Source organism: Letharia lupina, assembly GCF_014066315.1.
Source record: "Letharia lupina isolate WasteWater1 chromosome Unknown contig_8, whole genome shotgun sequence".
Taxonomy (NCBI): domain Eukaryota; kingdom Fungi; phylum Ascomycota; class Lecanoromycetes; order Lecanorales; family Parmeliaceae; genus Letharia; species Letharia lupina.
The window spans coordinates 582925-603236 of record NW_023502977.1 but is presented as its reverse complement, the minus strand read 5'-3'; the positions used below and the strand labels follow the sequence as shown (position 1 = coordinate 603236).

Genomic DNA, 20312 nt, shown 5'->3' with positions numbered 1-20312 from the left:
AAGAATTGCGGGCAGGCAAAACCTTCGAAGATCTTCGAAGTTTATGGAACAAGGAGAAAGCTGAAAGACAGCACAGTTGGAGTGATGTTACCTAACCGTTTGGTTCCTTCGAAGTCGAAAGTCGAGGAGGAGGAAATTGTGTGGAGTGTATTTGCCAAGAAGCCTTGAATCTGTGGGAAGATGGACTCTTGCTTACTGTTGTATGGAGTTGTGGTAGCAGAATGACGCTTGTGAATGTCTGTACTCTGCTATTTGTCAACAAAGAGAAGAGGCACCGTCATACTTGTGTTGAAATGAAGGTTAAGAGAGAAGAGAAATGAGATGTGGTTAATGAATACCAAAAGAGGATATACGGCTGATGTAATTACACTAGCGTCTGAATCTAGCAAAGAACCTACTTTAGCTGTACGAAAAGTTTTGAACGCCAAGATCTCGGATAACACCCCACCCGAAAGGCTGCCTGGACGATGCCTTGTTGCCCCTACCTATTAGGCCCAATAGAACTCCCCAAAGTTAAAGGGATCACGCTCCCAGCTAGGGTCCCACACTGAGGTACTGAGTCGCCTTCCGAAATTAGGGTTAGGGCTGCTACTAGCGCTGTTCAGGACTTTGCGTGCCGACCTCCGTACCTCAACGTTCTTTTAAAGACACCGAGCTCTTCTCCAGGACTTCGCCCTTCCATCCGCAAGCAAGCGTTGAATCTGACAACACAAGCTTAGGAAACCAACTTTATGGTCGCAGCTGCGATATTTCTTTGCCCATGGCCATGATGGCAAGTGCATCGTCGGGCAATGCTTATGAGAACTACGACCACACCGAGATCGAGCAGGATCTCATAGATCCAGACGATGGTAGTTTCGGCCTACCAGATACTGCTCCATATACTGACGTATGTACTAGCAGCGAACATTAACGATCTTGAGGATCCTCTGCAGTCGAACTCTGATCGAGCGCCATTGACGGGCAACATCCAATCATCGTCCTCCCGCAATCCTCTATCCCAATCATACCTCAACTCATCGATTCCAGGCGAGGATAGGCGCGTACCTACAAACACCATTGATGAGTCTGTATGGGAAACATTGTCCCGGGACCTGCTGGCTGTATGGGAAAAAATGAGACAGGTTCTTTGGCCTAAGTATCTGCTAGGAGGAATGCTACAGAGAGGTGGAGGCATCGGAGGCGCAGAAAGGGGTGAGGGAGACAGCCTTGCAGGAGGCTTCAGGGGTGTTGCTGGAAGGTGGCCAGATGCAGATGTGGTACTCCAAGGTGGCATGTCTGAAGGCTTAAGGGACTGGGACCTTTGGTAAACCCTGATTCTCAGGAATATTCTGGCACCTAGTTGGGCAAACCGTCCTAACCGCGCATACAGGGGCCCGTTGATCTTTTGCCTGCTTCTGAGCTTGCTGCTGTCGATGACCGCATCAAGTAAACAGAAAACAACTGTCTTCTCTGGGGTTTTCGCGCTGGTCTGGATTGGTGAGGCTGTGGTAACTACGCAAATCAAACTTTTAGGAGGAAACATGTACGTGTTCTTCGAAGTTACCGACTGCGAAGTTTCCTAACACGGCTCGCTAGCTCTTTCTTCCAATCGATATGCATCATCGGCTACACGCTCTTTCCACTGGTCATTGCGGCGATGCTGAGCGCTCTCCATCTCCCAAGTATAGCACGCGTTCCTGTGTATATCGTGCTTATCGCGTGGTCATTAGCTGCTGGTGTCAGCATTCTTGGGGGCTCGGGAGTGGTGAAGAATCGGGTGGGAATTGCGGTATACCCCCTGTTCGTGTTCTATGTTGGGCTAGGGTGCTTGTGCTTTATCAGTTGATATGGCAATAATAATATAGAGATGCTACCCACTCATGGCAAAATGCTGTTGCCGGAATGTTCAAGTAGCCAAATGACAAGATTTACAGTACCTTTAAATACGTGACTCTCATACGAAGAGGTAAGCACAACGGTGGTTGTTTTCGGATTGTACCCCGGAGACGTAATGCCACACATAGATTGTAGAATGCGTAAAGTGCTTTGCTTTAATTTTAGTAAATTGTCAAAAATTGGTGAGATTGGAAAGGATTGAGTACGAATCCAAAGCGCGTCAAAGGGCGGGGCATCCTTTGTCCACTCCGGAGTCCGAGTCAAATGTGCCGGATACAATTCGTCAATCTATCTACGAGACTTAAAGCTACGCCAGTCTCTAGACAAAGCAGCATACACCACTCCTCCTCCTTCTTCCACCCAAAGTCTCTTTCGCATACCAAATTCCTTCTAACAAATCACTTTGAACACTTTCAGCATCCCTTCATCTTTCATCGCACTGTCCGGCAGACAACCTGGTGCTCCGGTAGAGCCCCTCGACCTCATACCTTCCAGCACCAAAACCCTTATCTTGCTTTATTCCACTGAGTCTCTCGACTCCCCTGAAAAATAGTATTGCTTCAGAGACCCGCTTTGCATGCTACAAGAGCTTCACCACTTCGCCAGGCTTCGCTTGCTGCTTCTGCGAGATATCACCCGTACGATATGACTACGGCTAGCTGCATAGCCCCTCCATAGCTGCATCCTCAGACCCTCGAGAAACCGGCTACAAGCGTTCCGGAGGGATATCGGGAGATTTGCTTCTTCAAAGGATCAACGTTCAATTACTACCATCACTATGACACAGACAAACCAGCGGCAACAGACTACCCCCAACACTGTCTCCACATTGCCTCGAGATGTCTCAACGAGCCCCTCTACATCCTTAGGGCCTACTACAGATTCTATCAGCGACAATGACACCAGTGAGAAACCGGTACGAGAAAAGCTGAAGAAGACGTCCCTTGCATCCATGTCAAGTCATATTGTAGGAAGGCAGGAAAGAGTACTCACAGCAAACGAAGAGCACTCCCTACCAGATCATATGCACAGAGACTCATCGCCGGTGAAAGAAACAAGCAAGAAAGGTGTGGAACCTCGAGGGAGGCCGGTGAAAAAGCGATCGTTTGACGACCTAGATACGCCCGATGCAGAAGGAAATGAGGCAGCACGAGAGCACATAACAAAGCCCAATGCTAATGGTCATCTGAGGAAGCGGTCCAGAGATGTTCGCGTCGGCGAGCTTCCCAAGGAAAATAGCCGACCACTACTAGCAGGAACTCCTGTGCGAGAGGAGTCGGAAGACGCTGCAAATGGCGTTAAAACAAGTGAGGCTTGTATCAATGGACCCAAGAATGCAGTAGGTAGTATATCGCCAGCGACTGAGACTCTGTCGCAAGTGGAGATGGAGCAGAACAAACAACTCCAGGATATCAACGAGTCTACACGACATGTTTCTGATACAGTACAACAAGAAGGTGTAACAGAAGCGGAAAAGGAGTCCGCTGACCAAGAGATGCGAGATCCGGCATCCAGTCCACGAAAAAAGCGAAGTAGGGACCAGTTCGACACTGAGGCAGATAGAGAACAGAAGATACCTGCAACGGAAGAAGCGAGAGCTCATAGGATATCTGATGAGCCTGAAAGAGACGAAGGTTCCGTCGTGAAGCATCGAAGCCCAGCAACGCCAGAAGGTTCTGGGGTAGCTGAAAAGGAGCCTGTAATGGTGCAAGAGGGGAGGAGCCTGGGTGATGCACATGTTGGGATGGAGAGACAGAACGTAGGTCTCACTGTTAATCCGTGAAGAGCTCTTGAATGCTAACACCGGTTCAGCGACTCTTTATAGGTGCATTTGATAACGCATCTACATTCTCTCCCTCTATGGCTTCTGCCAAGAGTAACTCCTCTGCAGAAATTTCGATATTCGCAAATAAGACTACGGATCAGGGGTCTCAGACGTCTGATGACGCCTTCGCATCCTCGGGCTTTGCTGCGCTCGCAGGCTCGTCAACATCACCATTTGGCACATTAGGTGGCTCATCGACTGCCGCTACCGCTAGTCCTTTTGCTTCCGCAGGAGTCTTCATTCCAGGAAAGACCAAGACGGACAAAAAGGAAGCCCAGGAGACGGAAACAGCTGCCAACGGTGGGTTTGGTGCTTTCGTTAACAGCTCTTCTACCGATTTTGGTACAACGGACCAATTACCGTTCGGCACATCGGGGTCGAGCAAGATTGGCGTTTTTGGTGGTTCAATCTTTGGCAGTGCATTCGGTGGACCATTCAGTGGAGGGAACAGACTAACTAGCTTTGCCGCTCCCACTGGAAATGCAAAATTGGGTGCTAGCAATGGTGCTATCAAGCCCATCGGTTCCCCAAAGCATGATGGAGACGAAGATGAAAACAGTGAAAGTGATGGTGAAGTATCGGCAGAGAAAAAGAAAGACGAAGAGACAGAGGAGGCAGATGGACGGTTCCAACACCAAGATGGTAGGCACAATTCACCGTCACGAAGACGGCAAAGCTGACTGAGAATAGTTGAAACCGGAGAGGGTGGCGAAGATTCGATCTTTTCTTCGCGAGCTAGTCTTTACTCGTTTAGGGACAATGCTTGGAAGGAAAGCGGCAAGGGGACTTTCAAGCTCAATATCGCCGCAGCATCTCCAGAGGACGCTTCTTCAGACCGAAAGACAGGGCGTTTCATAATGAGGGCCCACCAAACATACAGGGTCCTACTCAACGTTCCCGTGTTCAAACAGATGCAGATTGGCGATAGCAGGGGCAACGAACCATCAGGAAAATCTTTCTTGTTTGCGGTGATCGAGAATGCCAAGCCCGTGGCTCATATGGTAAAGGTAAAGAAACGGCACGGGTCACCGAGCGGTCAAAGCTAACTTGTCGCAGTTGGGCGATGTGACGGACAGCAAAACTTTGTACCATGAGGTTCAAAGGTTGCAGAAAGGTCTGGAATGAGAGGTTTGGGAGTGGAAGTAGCATGCTATTCACAAGTGGACCCCTGAACATTGGAGGGAAGCCAATATGGAACTTTTACCGATCCAGCTAGACTAGATGTTTCCTGATGCAAGATGTCTACTGATGCATTGGAGTCCATCAGAATAGCCTTGGTATCTAGTCGAGTGCTCAAATAGCATCTCATGTAAGGTTGAAGCGTTGAGCAATACAGTCTTCTTTGTGAACGACAATATCCTTGATACTTGAACATCTTCATGCTTGTAGATGATTCTGCTGGAAAAGCACCAGATCCGAACATTCTCGATTGACTCAACAAGCTGAACTGCGCCAAATGTCTGTCTGCAGGACGATTAGAGGTAGAGGTCATTTGTGACTATAACGGCTGATGATAAGGCAGCTCAAGCTGTCTCTATCTTGATAGTCTACTATCGCCAATTGACACGCTGAATATATGTATATGAGCAAAGGTTATACGAACAAGAGTAGTGGGCCTCTTTGAGCATTGTCATACAAATTTTTGCCTTCGTAGCAGCTCCCGAGCTTGGTGTCCTCTGCTACATGTCGTGAAATAGTCAGACGATTGTGAGAAGGTGGTTTGACACGTGAAATATTATCGCAAGAGAGATGCCTAGAAGTTGGACTTGACAAGAGTCCTCGCATTCCTCCTTACCAGGATAGCCTGTCAGCACGGTATCCATGAGTGAAAGGACGCTTTAACAATAACAAAGCAAAGTAGAGCTACCTTTCACACTTTGCCCAATAAAGTGAGACCTATGTACAATGGCTCGAGAAATGCATCGAGCAGTCACTCAATTGATTCTTCCTTGATTTCAATCACTTCTTGGTTCCCATCCTCCCTTCCGTCCCCAACGTGGTCAAGGACGACCCGCTGCACACCACCAGAAATTCTTTTGATCAGAACCTCCTCTAAGATTTTACCGCGGGCTGGTCTGATCGTCTCAGCAGCGACGACGGTCTCGATACCCGCCGGTGTATTCTCATCTGGGCCCCACGGCAATGCATCGACATTGATGTCTCCTTCTTTGCCTAAGAGGCACTTCAAGATGACCTCGCTACCAGCTTTACTCATTACCATGTTCTGCTCTTTGCAAATCTCGCTACAACAACATTCTAAACATCCTTCTTGGCAATGGCAAGCCACTACCCGATCGCATGCTCGTACTAACAAAAGATCGATAAACTCAAAGGCCTTTGTCGAGATGCCAGAGCCTGCAGAACCCCCCTTGGCGTCATAGAATGTCAGTCGCGCAGGACGCTTTCGAGAGGTCTCTTTCGTTGCGAATTCTTTCAGCGCATTTTTGCTGGATTCGGAGTCAGCATGCTTTGCGAGTCACACTTCGATATCATTAAGGAACAGATCACTTTGAAAGTACATACCATTCAGTCCGTACGTCTCCTGGCATGCTGATTACGAATTGTGGCATCAAGCTGAGGATTGCATGCTCTGCTGCATGGATAGCACCAGCAACATTGAGTCGCCGGCTGTTCAACAGGTTCAGAGCAGACTTAGGCACGTCTAGCCACATACCCTGAGAGGACTTAGTATAACTTGCATCAACTTTGCAAGAGAGGAGAGGCAGCTGTACCTTGCTGAATATATCAATAGGCGGATTGTCCACTTGGACCGCGTCAAGAATGCGTCGGTTCTTGTCGATCTTGAAAAAGCCGAATACAAGGGCGCGGATCTTGATGGCGCCATAGAAAGCGCGGGAAAGAGAGTCTGGAATACGACGGATTGCCTCAGTTTCGATTGGGTCGACGTCGGTGTAGTCACGCTGTTGAGTGGTCCAGTCGACCTTCACGAGACTGACTTTGGCGTACTTTTGTTCTGGAGAGAACTCTTTCACGAGATATGTATAGCCTTGGTGCAGGAAGATACCTCCTTCATAAATTGTGAAAAAGGCTCGAGATGGCTCGACCTCCTCAAGAACGATATTACGGCCATTGGTGATGTCAATCACTGCAAAATGGCCGTCCTCTGTATCGCGTATGGCAACGCACTTCGAGGGTTGAGGTCGAAAGCGTTCGTTGCAGTGATAGAAACCTAAAGGATCTTTTACCATTCGTTCCTCTGCTATTTCTGGTAATTGCTTGCCAAAGTACAGTTTGTCTTCGTCCCGGCGGATTGGCATTTCGAAAGCTGCGCATTGTATATGACCTTCCAGCACAAGCATGTTTTGCAGGTCTACCTGCAACTCGCAATTAGGTTTCGTAAAAATCTCATCAGGATTTTCCATATAATATTGGTCGGTGGGAAAGCAGTCGCCAACCAGAACGGACAGGGAATCCTTATTCCTTCGTCCAGCTCGACCACTCTGTTGTCGTAGATTGGCGATAGTGTATGGGAAACCAACCGTGATCACAGCATCCAGTGATCCAATATCAACCCCGAGTTCCAAAGCATTGGTCGCCACAATGCCCATTAATTTCCCGTCAAACATTTCTTTCTCGATCTTCCGTCTGTCTTGCGGTGCATAACCTCCGCGATACCCCATGATTCGAGCGGCGACGTCGGGCCTTTCCAGATTTGTGGCTTCGTTTCGTACTGCAGTGATGAGAACCTCACACTGTTTTCTAACTCGGCAGAAGGCAATCACTCTGATCCCACGTAAGATGAGCTGGCAAAAAAGCCTTGCCGTTTCAGCCATAGCATCTCCTCTACCCGAAGAGGGATCTTTGGGATCCTTGAACGGAGTGTTCCAACACAGGAACTCCTTCCTACCAGACGGTGACCCGTCGAAATCTGTGAGTTTGATGTTCCCCACGCCAAATATTGTTCTCATGTGCTCTTCTGGATTTGCAACAGTAGCAGAGCACGACACGAATTTCACGTGACGGTTTCCCACGGCCGCACAAATTCTTCGCAACCTTCGCATAATGAAAGCTACGTGCGAGCCGAAAAGTCCGTTGTAGACGTGAAGCTCGTCGACCACTACAAATCGGAGGTTTTGTAAGAAAGTTCGCCACTTATCTTCCTGGGGAAGGACGGTGATGTGCAGCATATCTGGGTTCGTAAAGATAATTCGGCCTTCATCGCGAATGAGGTGTCGATCAGCCATAGGGGTATCCCCATCGAAAGTATCAACAACTAAGTTCTCCAGCCCCGGCATGAAACGAAGTAGTTCCTTCATGCTCCTCCTCTGGTCTTGGGCAAGTGCTTTGGTAGGGAATATGTACATGCCTCGAGCGTTAGGATCCTGTTCTAGCTCGTGTAACATGGGAATCTGATAGATTAGAGATTTCCCAGAGCTTGTTGACGTGGATACTATGACATTGAAACCTTCATACAGGTTGTTTATCGCCTCCGCTTGATGAGAATAGAGCTGGGTGATGCCCCGAGTGTTGTACAATGCATTGACCAAATTCTGCGACAATTGGAAGTTCAGGTCACCGAAAATGGGCTGCTGAGGGTCAAAGACGCGATGGCCTTCCGGCACAATCTGCCCCGTATACCATTCCATTGCTTTTATATCTGCAATGATCTTCGCAACGGTGTCACGCTCCGTGGGAATCCTTAGTGGAGGCTTCGCTAGTGCCGGTGCTGGAGAGTCTCCCTTGTTATCAGATGGTCTAGGAATGTACTCCTTCTCTCTTTCTTTCAATGTCGCTATAGGGTTAACATCATCGGCAGCACATTGATTGAGAAAAGCATTGATAGCGGACGTGAACTTGGTGTTCCTTTTCTCTATCAACTTCATCATCTGTTTCTGGCTATACACCGGCATTTTCAAGTCTTCCTCTCGAAGTTTCCGGAAAGGCTTAGTGGGCTCCCCTGTCTTCGAGTTTGTCACTTGTCGCTTCAAATCTCCATCAATGAACTCGAACAACAGGAGCTCCTTCTGTTTATCATATGCATCCCGTTCAGGCGCTCCCTCTTTGGAAAGCTCGAGTGGCCGAAATTCCTTTGCCCTACCACCCTTGATTCCATCCTCCTCTCCAAGCACTGCGACTTGCAAGCTGGATTCATCCACGTAGGCAAAGTTGATAGCTCGAGGCACAAGGGCCTTGATCCGGGCAACATCCGTGATCAATAATTCTCGCTTTATGTGACCTTCTACTGCTGTTTTGATGGTCTCAAATGTGGTGGCCAAGTGCTTGCGGGTGCAACAGAAAGTGTAGACAAGGTTCAGGGCGCGGTGCGCCTGAGCGAGCTTGGTCAGCTCGTCAGGCCAGAGGATAGAGGTCTCGACCACTGTCGAAGAATCCAGGCGCAATAGAGGAAGCTTTCCCTTGCCAGCATTTGTATCCTTGGACGCTCGCCTAGGTTTCTTGCCTCCATCATGTGTTTTGGTTGCGACTGTTGATGTAGGAATTGAAGGCAGAGCATCAAGGGGTTCAGCTTCTGCAACATCAGAAGGCGCCTTTCGCTTTTGCTTGCGGACAAGTTGATTCGAGACGGTGGCAGCTTGAAGTTTTGCCATGACAGAAGTCGCGCGACGCAGTTTAGGAGTTCCTTCTCTACTCGTAGCTTTGTGCACGTATTACGTAAGGCTGGCGGTTTTCTATACCGCGGCGTTTGCCTCAGTGCCTCACACGTGCCAAGATCTCTAAGCCCCTTCGGATTAGCGGCACTCAGCTAAGTCTCTTTGGGTTAGCTCGCCGACCTCGCGGAGGTTCCGCAGTAAAGTAAGCAGAAGGTGCTAGCCCGAAGGGCCCTGATAAGCGGAAGCCAATTCGGAAGAGCTTAGCGAACTTAGCACTCTGAAGGACTGAGGCAAATCGAGGCGCGTTTGTTCCACACATGTTGGTGGCATAACGTGACGCGATCTTGGTAGTGGACGAATCATGTCGGTTAATATCTCCAAATCAGAGCGAGTATAATCGGCGACGATGATTCTATGCATTTCTCGCTCCGACTGCTTTGCGAAGTGTCCCATCAACTATCTCGTCAATACCACTGGCGAGAAATCTACGTCCATCAAGGAGCTCATATACATAAAGTCCAGCTTCACAAAAGAATTCTAACCATCAATTCATACCAATGCACAGTGAATACACCCACGCGAATGCTCGTTTTTTTAAGAATTTAGTTCCTGTTATACCCCATGTTGTAGAAGCTCTCGCGGCTCTGATCGAGCATAGAATTGTCCGAACCCATGTCTTGATCTACATCCGGATCTGCTGCATGACCAGCCAGGCCTTGAGATGCTAGATCCTCAGCAGAAGGATTTGTTGAGTCGAGGAAAGGCGGTGTCCCAAACCCACTCGCCTGTCCCAGGCCGGCTTTGGGACTCTCGTGGAGGCTGAGTTGAGAAAAAATACCCTTAATGTTCCGCTGGTCTTCGCTCCGTGATTCGTCTTTGCCTTGCGGAAGACGATTTTCCATAAACGAACGAATACTGCGCACCACCGGTGGACATTGTTTCTCGTCCGGTAACCACCATTCACTGACCTCGGGTATGCCCCATAGTTCAGCCATTTGGTGGCGAAGTGTAGATGGGTATATATGGCTATGTGCAAAGTCAGCTCATGCTCAATGTACCATCTCATTGAGGGCGAGATCGGAAAGGTAAGGCAAAAGAACTTACCCCAAGCTTTCTACTTTGGCCAACTTCCGCCGACACCACATAATATGTTTTTCATCTTTCGGAATGACTAATATTGCAAGGCCAAGACTACCTTGCGCTTTCAGCATAGACCCGGGCGGGCTATCGGGCCAACATTCAATAGCTTCAAACAATCTGCATATATCCAAGGCTATTCTGGAAAGCTCTAGTGGGAGTGGTCGCTTAAGCATCGAAGCTGTCTTGTACCCGTGCATCAAGTTAATGGCATGCCAGTCGATAAGCATAAAGTTGAATGAAAACAGTGCGCCTTTGTAAAGGCCTCCGGGCAGGTAAGGATCGACAATGTCCTCTGGAGCTCGTGCTTTTCCTTCGAAAGATTCGACAAGATAGCTCGGGTCTCGAAAAATTGGGTCCAGGTTCTCCTTCCAGGTCCTGATCTGCTCAGCAAACTTATCGCTCTCTCTCTCGAAGGTCTCGATAGTGATGGCACCCCGAGGTAATTGGGCGAAGAGCAAAGCCAGGTCGACTGCCAAGAGTCGGTGCTTGGCAATGGTTGCTTCAATCTTGTAGTCTATGCTGTTTGGATAACTCAAAGACTGCTGGCGATAGTAATTTACTGTGGCAACAAACCATTCTCGGCCCAAAATGGTCTGGTAACCAGACATTAGCCCTCCCATCACGTCAAATCTTGAGTACCAAGCTAGAATCTTCCTGCGCACTTCCGTCTCCATAATCGAGTGAGATGAGTATAGTTCCAGAAGCATCCCATAGGCAGCTTTTTGATGGCCAAGTAAGCTGACCCAGTCGCCTAGGTAATCCTTTGCAGGTTGTCAGCTCTACTCGGGACGACAAAAGGTCCAACGCACCTCAAAGGTAGCAAGTTGTAAGATCGTCAACATGGTGGCCTCTGTGTGTTTCTGATTTTCGACCAGCGATTTTCGTAGCAACGAAACCGATTTGTTATAGTAACCCAGGAAATCTTGGATTTTACCATTCGGGCGTGTTACGGTCAACTGAAAAGCCGCAAAACCAACGACGGCATATAGTAGAGGGTCATACTGTAATGCATGCTTAACGAGAATGTTGTGCAGGAAATGATTGGCGTCGTGCTTGAAAAAGTAATGATGGTAATTCAGACGTGTCGTGTGATATTCTAAGTAGAATTGTAGGTCCTGAGACAGGTGTGACCAAGCTCTGTCTTCTTGAGAAAAGTCCGTCGATACAGACGAGGACTTCTCTGGATTTTCGAACCACCCAGCGGATACCGGAGCGCTCGAGGCCTCTGTTGATGGCGACAAGCTGCTCTCGTGTTTGACTTGCTCCACAGATTGTCGGGGTTGCTCAAGTAGGCTTGATATTTGAGATTGAGATGAGGCTTGCTTGGATTGGGATGCCTTGAGACGTGAAGCGCCGGACTTCTCAAGTTCGGGTTTCTTCCTGCGCCGTTCGATCGGAGTAGACTCTTTTGAAGAGTCATGGTCATCGGACGATGATCTGCTGTCGTCACCGGCTGTAGGAGCCTGGTCACGTTTGGAGCCGCTGGAGGGCTTTGGAGTTGAGCGAGGTTCAGGATAGGTGCATTCCCTTGAGCCCTTCTTACACCCTATAGGAAGCTTAACGTTAGCACCTCTCTCGGTACTGGAGTACGAAGGGTGAGACCGACGCTCGCACACAGGACGTATCTCATCACACTAAGCGATGGAAAGTGTTAGCGACCCTGGGCTTCGGCTTGTCCGAGGTGAATACCTTACCTTCACCCTTCGGCCTCGACAAGTATAGCAGCCATTCCTTGTTCTTCGATGCTTGACATGATCGTTACCTGACGGTCGACGCCTTCTCGGGGCAGGCTTCGATTCTTCCATTGGTTGAATCTCTGCTGAGTTGTGCCAACGACCAGCATTGGCAGAGTGAACGTCTGTTAGATCATTGGTGCCGATGGACGGAGAGGATAGGTCTAGGCTATTCGTTGTTGCATTCGATGTTTCTTGGAGCCTGGAAGGATAAAAGCCGCTCATGACAGGAGCGAAATCGGCAGTCTTGAAACCGGATCGCTTTGGTATAACCGGAGAATGCTGTGGCACTTTTGAATACTTCAATGTGAATTCGTGCATTCAGACAGGGAACAAAAGGCGTAATAACAGCAACAAAACGATGGACTATGCGCTGCAAAACTCGACGATGTAAAGACCCGATTAAGGCGTACTGGAAGAGGGTAGAGAGAGAGAAAGAAAGAAGGAAAGAAGGAAGGACAGAAAGAAAGGAAGGGATGTAGTTAGAAGGAAAGAAAGGAAGGTATATTGATATTATTGGCACAGTACGAGGAGTACTGGCTGATTGCTGCACCCACCTCTGGCTTTCTCTCTTTGGACCTCAATTCAATAACCTTTGATGATCGTCGTGTGAGCCTCCTTTGGTTATTCCTGTGCTCATGATCACCGCTCGCAGCTGTAATCTATCTATTATTTTTATCACAAGATCATCGTAAACCCTGGAAAAGAGACCGGAGGTCAGCAGTAATAATAATAATGCGCTTCGGCTTTTAAACAACTAAAGCAAGTGTACTTAAGCAAGTGTGTGTGCAAGTGCGATTTTCTCTCTCTTTCTTTCTGTCGCCAGCGCCAGATCTACCTTACCCATGAAACCGCCCAATAATAATCTAAAATGATCAACGGTTCAACCGTCGGCGGTCGAGGTGTAAAAGTGTTCCTTTTTTATTTTTATTTTTTTATTTTTTTAATACACTATAAAACTTCCTGGATTTTGAGAACATCCTAGCAGTCTAGTAGGTACGCCGTGGCGATACCCTGTCATAAAATCATGATTCTTGTGCCTAAGGTACCCTACCTCCCTACCTACCTTACTCAGTACTCATTAAAGTCATAAAGTAACTATATCGCTACTGCCTAAACGGAAGCTACGCCGCACATTAAAACAACCCTTGTATTTTCTCCCTAAAAAAAGGTACCACCTCTCTATAATTTAGTATACTCCGATTATTATCTATCTAGTACCTCTTGTTTTTCTTCGGCGGCAAGTGCATCATCCTTACTACCGATCTGACAAACATAGATACCGTTGGGTCGATCATCTCTCCCCGATGGGAATCTGAGGGCACCAAGCGGCGCCCCAACTGTCAAGCTCACGTGGATTCATGCCGATCAGGCACTGCTTCTTAGTCTAAATCGAACTCATCTTTCAAGGTTTCTCCCGCCAGAATTTGCCACCTTTGTATCCAAGATATCTTCATCTCGGCATGCTTCTGCATTCCTGGCCAGGTCTGAACCCCGGTAAGACCCGCATTGCTCACTCATGCTGATCCTTATGCTGGCTGGGACGGGACAAACCCGGTGGGCAAGACGTTGCGACCAAATGCTCTGCATCTTGATTTCTCTCTTGTACACCCTAGCCACCATGCCTGCTTCCCGGGCCTTCCGGCTCAAACTCCATCTGCAAGAGCGATGGCACCATCCAGGAGCAAACAAGTATCTAAGAGGCTAGCAACGAGCTGATAGAAGATTGGTGTGAGGGGGTCGCAAGAGGACACCATGAATTGTAGGACTGATCCGATTTCTGACCCGTCAAACCACATCTTATGAATAGATACCTCGCATTGGCACGAGGGCACAAAGTTGAAGGGGGTCTGCTAGCGCAAATACGACGACCCGTCGCCACATGTTGCAGACCTTGGAGACTTCTCTGGCCTTTGATGCACCATCCGACATTGTCACATCTATGGGACGTTGACCTACCGATGACAGCCTCTGGCTCCCAGCAGCAACAAGCAGTAGACCTTTGACCATTTTATGTGAAGATTAGAGCATCGTAACGGATGAGGCGACGTACCCACCTCCTAACCATTGTGCCAACGGTGAGCCCGCCACATCGTTGTTTTCGCTCGATAGAGGTCATGCTACTTTGACGAACTTTCACCATAAATTTTGACCCTCTGGAATGCCTCTTCTGCCCTTGCAAGGGCTTTCTGTCGCGCTTGTCCAGCTCTATGTTCCTCGTCCGAGGGAGTACTCCAGCTGACATTTCTCAACCGGGATGAACTTCCCACAGTCAGGTTTTCATCATCCCCGTTGCTACTTGAGCCGTAGTTTGAAGAGATGGTAGCAACTGAAAGATTCGCGATCCACAAATACATTCCAACACAAAGCTTCCAGAACCTAGCACTATCGGAATAGGGCGGAGATACGAGCAACCCATCAAGTCGGGTAGCGATCTCGTGAGCACTTTGCAGGGTGTCTCTCCTGACTTGCTCACGCATTCGGTAGCGATCAGGCTCCATATCTGATGCGGATGACCTTTGAACGTCGTCATTGGCTTCTGCATCGGTCTGGTCCATACCTTGGTCGGAGCCGCCAACAGCCATGAGCGCTATTGAACTCCGCTCTTTGATCGTGTATATCCAGAGACTGAACATGGCTATGGAGAAGTTTAGAGACCCTATGGCGTTGGGAAATGCTTTACGATAGGGATACTGAAGTACAACCCTCTCATAATACTCTTTGGCCTTCTCAAAATTTTCGGGTTTGACACTGAATTCGGACGTTGAACTCGAAAAATCAATTACGTTGTGGTCTAGGGTCTTCTGCGTCATTTGCGACTCACGGTGCATGAGGATCTCTGCCCCCACACCCCAACGATCATGCGTCCTAAGATCCATAGAACGACCGTTCTGTTCAGCTCGGAGAAGCATCGCCCACGCTCTGCTTGCGCGTATATAGTCGCCTTCCGAAAGACACCTGTGCAGGATTGCCGTAATGGTGTTAAGATGATGCTGTCGTGACCCCGTGCTGCTAGGAACTCTCTCTGCTGCGGCAGTAGGCACACTTCCCGTGGTAACATATAAAGGGGGCTTGAGTGTGGCGAGCTCATCGCTGATCCGTCCTTTAGACATCGAAGGCGCAGTCCCTGCGATGTGATGTGGGAAAGATTGAGGAAAACTACTTGCGTGTAGTCCTTGACGATCAGTGTGACTGGAAGGCTGAGAGTGGAGTGTCTTGTCGCTAGGCGATGTGTCCACATCTAGGGCGGCTGATGATATAGTGACAGAAGCGTTGGAGTATCCGGAGGGCAGGCTTGTTCCGTTAGCAGCGGAATCTGCTTCCAGTCCCTCGTCACCACCGTCACCACCATCACCGTCCAAAGGCTCAAGGTCCCTTTTCCGCTTCTTGGACAATTCGCGGGGAGAAAACGGAAGATCTGAAAGTGACAAGCTGGGCTTAAAAGCAGGCGAGAAGTACAGGATAGAAGACATCGCTGTTTCTTAGCTAGAGTGTGATGGACGAAGATGGATCATAGCATCAATCTATTCGAAGAGTACCATCTTTCATCTGCTGGTTCGTCCTTTGGTCCTCTCAAATTCAGTATGTGGTTATCTTAGAGGGTTCAGATTGTGGTAGGGTCAGCGATTTTGAAACCTTGAAACAGGAGACGGCATGTTCAACAAGCATCTGAAATTGAGTCGCATAATGTTCGTGGACAATACTAGAGCATGACCATGATGAGGAATTTAAAGATGCCTCATAGAAAAGCATCATCATATATAAGCAGAAATCCATAATGTGCTGAGTACGGGATGTGGGAGTGAAAGAAGGCTAGACTGCTGCGACCTAGCAGCGGCCAAGCCAAAACGAACAAGGATCATATGGTACTTACCCTTATGCAGCAGCAGCATCGGCAGCATCAGCAGCAGCAGGGTCACCTTAGTAAAATTAGACATAGAGTAGATGATATACCACTCTGTAGACATACTATAAACAGTTACTGACCGTCTTTCATCATTGAATACTTCGCAAGTGTATTCGACATGGAGCGCGATCCTAGGAAGCACCTCACTCACTCTGCTGTCCCCCATTACACCGCCCGCTGACTTCCAAACTTTCTTTCTATCTCGTGGCTCGAGCCATCCTCATCCAGCATTCACTTCTATTTCGCTTCTACACCCTGTGTTCGCAAACACTCTATAGTCACTCTACAGTCATAGACATATGGCTCATACTTGTCACCACGCAACGCAAGAACCGTTTGAATCCAATCCTGAAGCCTTTCCGACCCTTCTGTCTTACAACTACTCCGCTGGCTCCTTCTCGTGGCGTTTGCTATGAAGTAACCCAACTCCTGAAGCCTCATGCACTATTGTCTTTCCCGACTCGAAAGCTGATACCGCCCGCCATGGGTCAAAGTGCTTCGACTCAACGTGATCGGGAAGACTTCCTCCACCGCAATTCTCGACGCTTCTCTCAAATCGTCCAGGATAGAGAAACCAGAGATGGGCCATCTCCGAGACTATGGTCTTCTGGTCCGCGTACCACCGATCAGCCGATCCAAGGAACATCCACAACGCCCTCTCAGGTACAAGACTCTCAGTCCTCGCGGCCCATCGCAACGTTCAGCCGGCAGATATCCGCCCAATCAATACCGGCCTTAAGAGGAGGAGCAGGGAACAGCAGAGACATCTTAACCCGAGATGAGATATTCTATGAGCAGCACGAGCAGCGGCCCCTGGCTGACATGGGGGACCTGGGTATGCAGAGTACTCCAATCACGCACATTACCGCGTCTCCAATGCCAAGACGAACGAGCCGAATGGCCAGGTTAAGCTCAATGATTATGCCACGCTATGCTGCAAGCGAAATTCCAGGTGACGGCCAGGGAGAGGGTCGTTTCCTGAGACGGAGATTGTCGAATACTGATCCCTCAAATACTACGAACGACGCAAGAGATCACCCCACTCATCGCCTGTCATTATTTGGCTCCTTGACTCCGAGACCTTCCACTGGTTCAAGGCCAAGGCGGCCGAGAGAGCTTGCACCAATTTCTCGTCCCTTTCCTCTCAGCCCCGATGGGTCACTGCCCCCTTCTGGCTTTACGCAGTCTCCGCTTCGCGAAGTACTTCCATCAAGGACACTTTCTACGGCGCCTGGTAGCCCTCCATCAAGATTCTTCTCAATCTCTCGTAGCGCTCGCCTATCGAGAGTCCGTCGATCTATCTCGACTCCATTTGAAGCTTTCCTTCCTACAACAAACGCGCCAAGTCCGGATCATGGTCGTCAACTACCGCCTCAACGTCCCTTGAGACTAACACCGACCCATGATCCTAATTCCCCGCTTCCACCACTTGATGTCGCCGATCCAAGCATTGGCATGAATAACCCCAGACCTGAAACATCACCTTCTAGTAACAGGGAACAAAGAGTTTCAGGTGTCGCTACCCTGTCCGAGTCTCCTGAGCGTACTGTCTCTAGGGTTGAGCCGGCTAGTTGGACGGAACGTTGGACGGAACGTGGGCCTGGCGGAAGACGCGAAGGTCGCAGGATGCCCAGTATGCTCCGAGGCCGATCAAGTCGGCTGATCAGGCGTGACAACGATGGCCCTTTGCCTCGGATTCTACACTTAGCTGCCACTGCGATTGCCGCCCAGCTTTCCGGAACGTCTGAACAGCCTGTCCCAGACATCCAGGCAATTGGCCCTGATGATTTGGACGGGAGTCTCAACAATCTCTTTCGGACACTTCAAAATGCGACGAGTCTGACTGGAGAAACACGTACTCATGACGGCAGCCAAGATTCCACACGCCCTCTAGGTACATTACCTCCTCTGAATTTTTTACGGGTCTTTCGATTCGTTAGTCAAACTTCGACTACGATAGCCGCAAATGCTACGTCAAATGCTGAGAGGACGGGTGGGCGAACAAGAGCCAACAGTCATTCAGCAGCGAATGAAAACGCTTCTGTCGATCGCGAAGGAAGGACCGTAACGCTGGTCGTAGTTGGAGTCCGCTCAGTCCCGTCGGAAAACATCGGTCTCGAAGATACAGCCACTGGAGAATCTAATTTGGACTCCCTCCTCAATTTCTCACCCCTGGCTCCAACCAACGCCCATAGGCATGGAGCTGGCGGCTTACTTAGGCATGCTAATGGCAGATCGAGGTTCCCACATCGTCGACGTGCTTCTATTGGAGGACTTAACACATTTCCAGCTAATTATGATAGCCAACGACACCAGCGTACCTTGAGCCCAAGTAGACAGGGTTCTACAGATATATATCTGAATCCCAGCTCAGCTAACCCTCCTACACCCTCTGAATCCCCTCCTGGGCCCCATCCTCCACCGTCTACTCCCGCAGATCCTGGCCTGTCTGCGTACTCTTCTGCAGCTACGACGCCCAGTCGTCGACCGTCATCCGCATCAGCAATACAGCAGCCACCGATGCCCAGCCGAGACCTAGCAGTACAGCATTTGCGAGAAGCGGGGTCATCTGACCCCGAAGACCAAGCGACTCGTGTGCAGCACCGGCGAAGGAGCGATTCGGAATTTGCGCGTCACCGGGATCTTGGAGCTGGTGCCGCTAGACGAAACGGAATGGTAGAACCGGACGAGGTCGACACTGGCGATACTCCAGCCCCAGGAAGTCGAAGCTGGTTGATATACGTCGTTGGCACAAACCTTTCCGAAGATCATCCTGCATTGACCACTCCAAGCCTTTTCACAGATGTATGCTACATTTTCCCTAATACTCCGAAGAGTTTGATCAGTCAATGCTACTGTCTGACATCTCTAGAATCCCACATACGAAGACATGTTACTGTTATCCTCCCTTTTGGGTCCCGCCAAGCCTCCCGTCGCCAGTCGTGAGGATGTTGCCTCAGCATCAGGATTATTTTGTATCAAGCGGTCTGCAGATACACTTGTTGCAGAAGCTACCCGGGGTATGAGCCAGATTCGAATAGGCTCCAGTGAGCGCTGCTTGGTCTGCCTCGAAGAGTACCAAGCCGAAGAGCAAGTGCGGCAGCTGAAGAAATGCTCTCACCTGTTTCATCGTGAATGTATCGATGTGGTATGTCGTTGTACTACTCCTAAAACTCTGTTATGTCGACGCTGATATGTCTTGGTTGTAGTGGCTCACTACTGGGCGTAATTCTTGCCCTCTTTGCAGAGGACAAGGGGTTGATGAGCAAAAGGCGCCTCAGCAAGGACGCCCAACTTCATCCTCGCCGAGGCTCTCTTCGGCATCATGAGCATTTGGGGATTTTCCAGCTCCCCATTCGACGTGCCCAGCATTATAGCTATTCGAGGATGGTGTCGTCACTTACACTACCTTTGTATAGTTTTCCCGGTCATGTAATGAACTCGTGATGCTTGAGGGTCTAAAATCATTTTCAATGATTATGTACTTTCCTAATGTGACCAGGACTGCATGCACAAGGCGTGATAATTGGCATGTTTGGCGGCACGCCGCTACGGTGGCTTTTGTGTGTGTATGTGTCTCTGTATAGTTAGCCAATAAAACTACGACCAACAGCTTTCAAGCCAACGCTTTCAATACTTGGACAGGACTGCTCCTTTTTCAAGAAGTTCAATACATCTTCTTGGATTCTCGATCACTGTAGCAGCCATCAATAAAAGCTTAAAGAACTGACAAGATGATTGCGCCGGATTCTTTCCGAAAGCAGCCATAGAACAGACGGCAATTGAAAATGCCCAATGAAAGGCTGGCGCACCTATCGACTTGGTCTCGCCAAGTCCTTGCTTCTCAATGTCAGCTGGAAGTATATTCCGAGGGACCGTACAAGAACGATATCCTTTGCAGCGGCGGGTACATGAGCATGGAAACTGCTTTGGGGAAGTCGGTATATGACAAAAGTGCCCTTTTGACGGCTCCTGTAGTAATCGCCTCCGGGGTGGCTACCGCTCCAGGAAGCGTCAGCGCGCCCCTTCGAACAAGCAATGTAGTACCCGCCAACGTCGATGTTACTGTCATTCCGTCACCGTAGCCGTATAAACAACAAGAATTCCCAGACACGTCGTGCCTTGACAACCATGCCAGCAAATGTAAAAAGATTCCCCGCAGCCCTCAAGGAGCGTGCTCCGGTCTCAGCTCCGCGTTTTCAGGGTTGATGAGTGGATGCCATTGTGCAAGGAATGTTATTGCTACGAGACCAAATTCA

At 49.3% G+C, this 20312-nt stretch overlaps 5 protein-coding genes across 5 annotated transcripts; 2 read left to right on the top strand and 3 right to left on the bottom strand.

Annotated features, from left to right (window-relative positions):
• Positions 1–760: 760 nt before the first annotated feature.
• HO133_010061 (uncharacterized protein) lies at positions 761–4828 on the top strand (the record flags this gene model as incomplete). Its single annotated transcript, XM_037300917.1, has 8 exons — positions 761–851; positions 904–1306; positions 1373–1525; positions 1579–1782; positions 2569–3637; positions 3691–4345; positions 4394–4710; positions 4760–4828. 8 exons carry the CDS (start codon positions 761–763, stop codon positions 4826–4828), a joined length of 2961 nt encoding a protein of 986 aa, XP_037153734.1.
• An 805-nt stretch (positions 4829–5633) lies between these two features.
• Positions 5634–9270, bottom strand: HO133_010060 (uncharacterized protein; the record flags this gene model as incomplete). Its single annotated transcript, XM_037300916.1, has 4 exons — positions 5634–5946; positions 6016–6150; positions 6227–6378; positions 6436–9270. 4 exons carry the CDS (start codon positions 9268–9270, stop codon positions 5634–5636), a joined length of 3435 nt encoding a protein of 1144 aa, XP_037153733.1.
• Positions 9271–9875: 605 nt separating this feature from the next.
• HO133_010059 (uncharacterized protein) lies at positions 9876–12218 on the bottom strand (the record flags this gene model as incomplete). The annotated part of the gene is made up of 5 exons (XM_037300915.1): positions 9876–10299; positions 10378–11174; positions 11223–11903; positions 12108–12121; positions 12176–12218. The coding sequence occupies 5 exons, from the start codon at positions 12216–12218 to the stop codon at positions 9876–9878; spliced, it is 1959 nt and encodes a 652-aa protein (XP_037153732.1).
• Positions 12219–14266: 2048 nt separating this feature from the next.
• On the bottom strand, positions 14267–15619 carry HO133_010058 (uncharacterized protein; the record flags this gene model as incomplete). Its single annotated transcript, XM_037300914.1, has 1 exon — positions 14267–15619. The coding sequence occupies one exon, from the start codon at positions 15617–15619 to the stop codon at positions 14267–14269; it is 1353 nt and encodes a 450-aa protein (XP_037153731.1).
• A 917-nt stretch (positions 15620–16536) lies between these two features.
• Positions 16537–19382, top strand: HO133_010057 (uncharacterized protein; the record flags this gene model as incomplete). The annotated part of the gene is made up of 3 exons (XM_037300913.1): positions 16537–18858; positions 18926–19201; positions 19263–19382. 3 exons carry the CDS (start codon positions 16537–16539, stop codon positions 19380–19382), a joined length of 2718 nt encoding a protein of 905 aa, XP_037153730.1.
• Between the last annotated feature and the right edge of the window lie 930 nt (positions 19383–20312).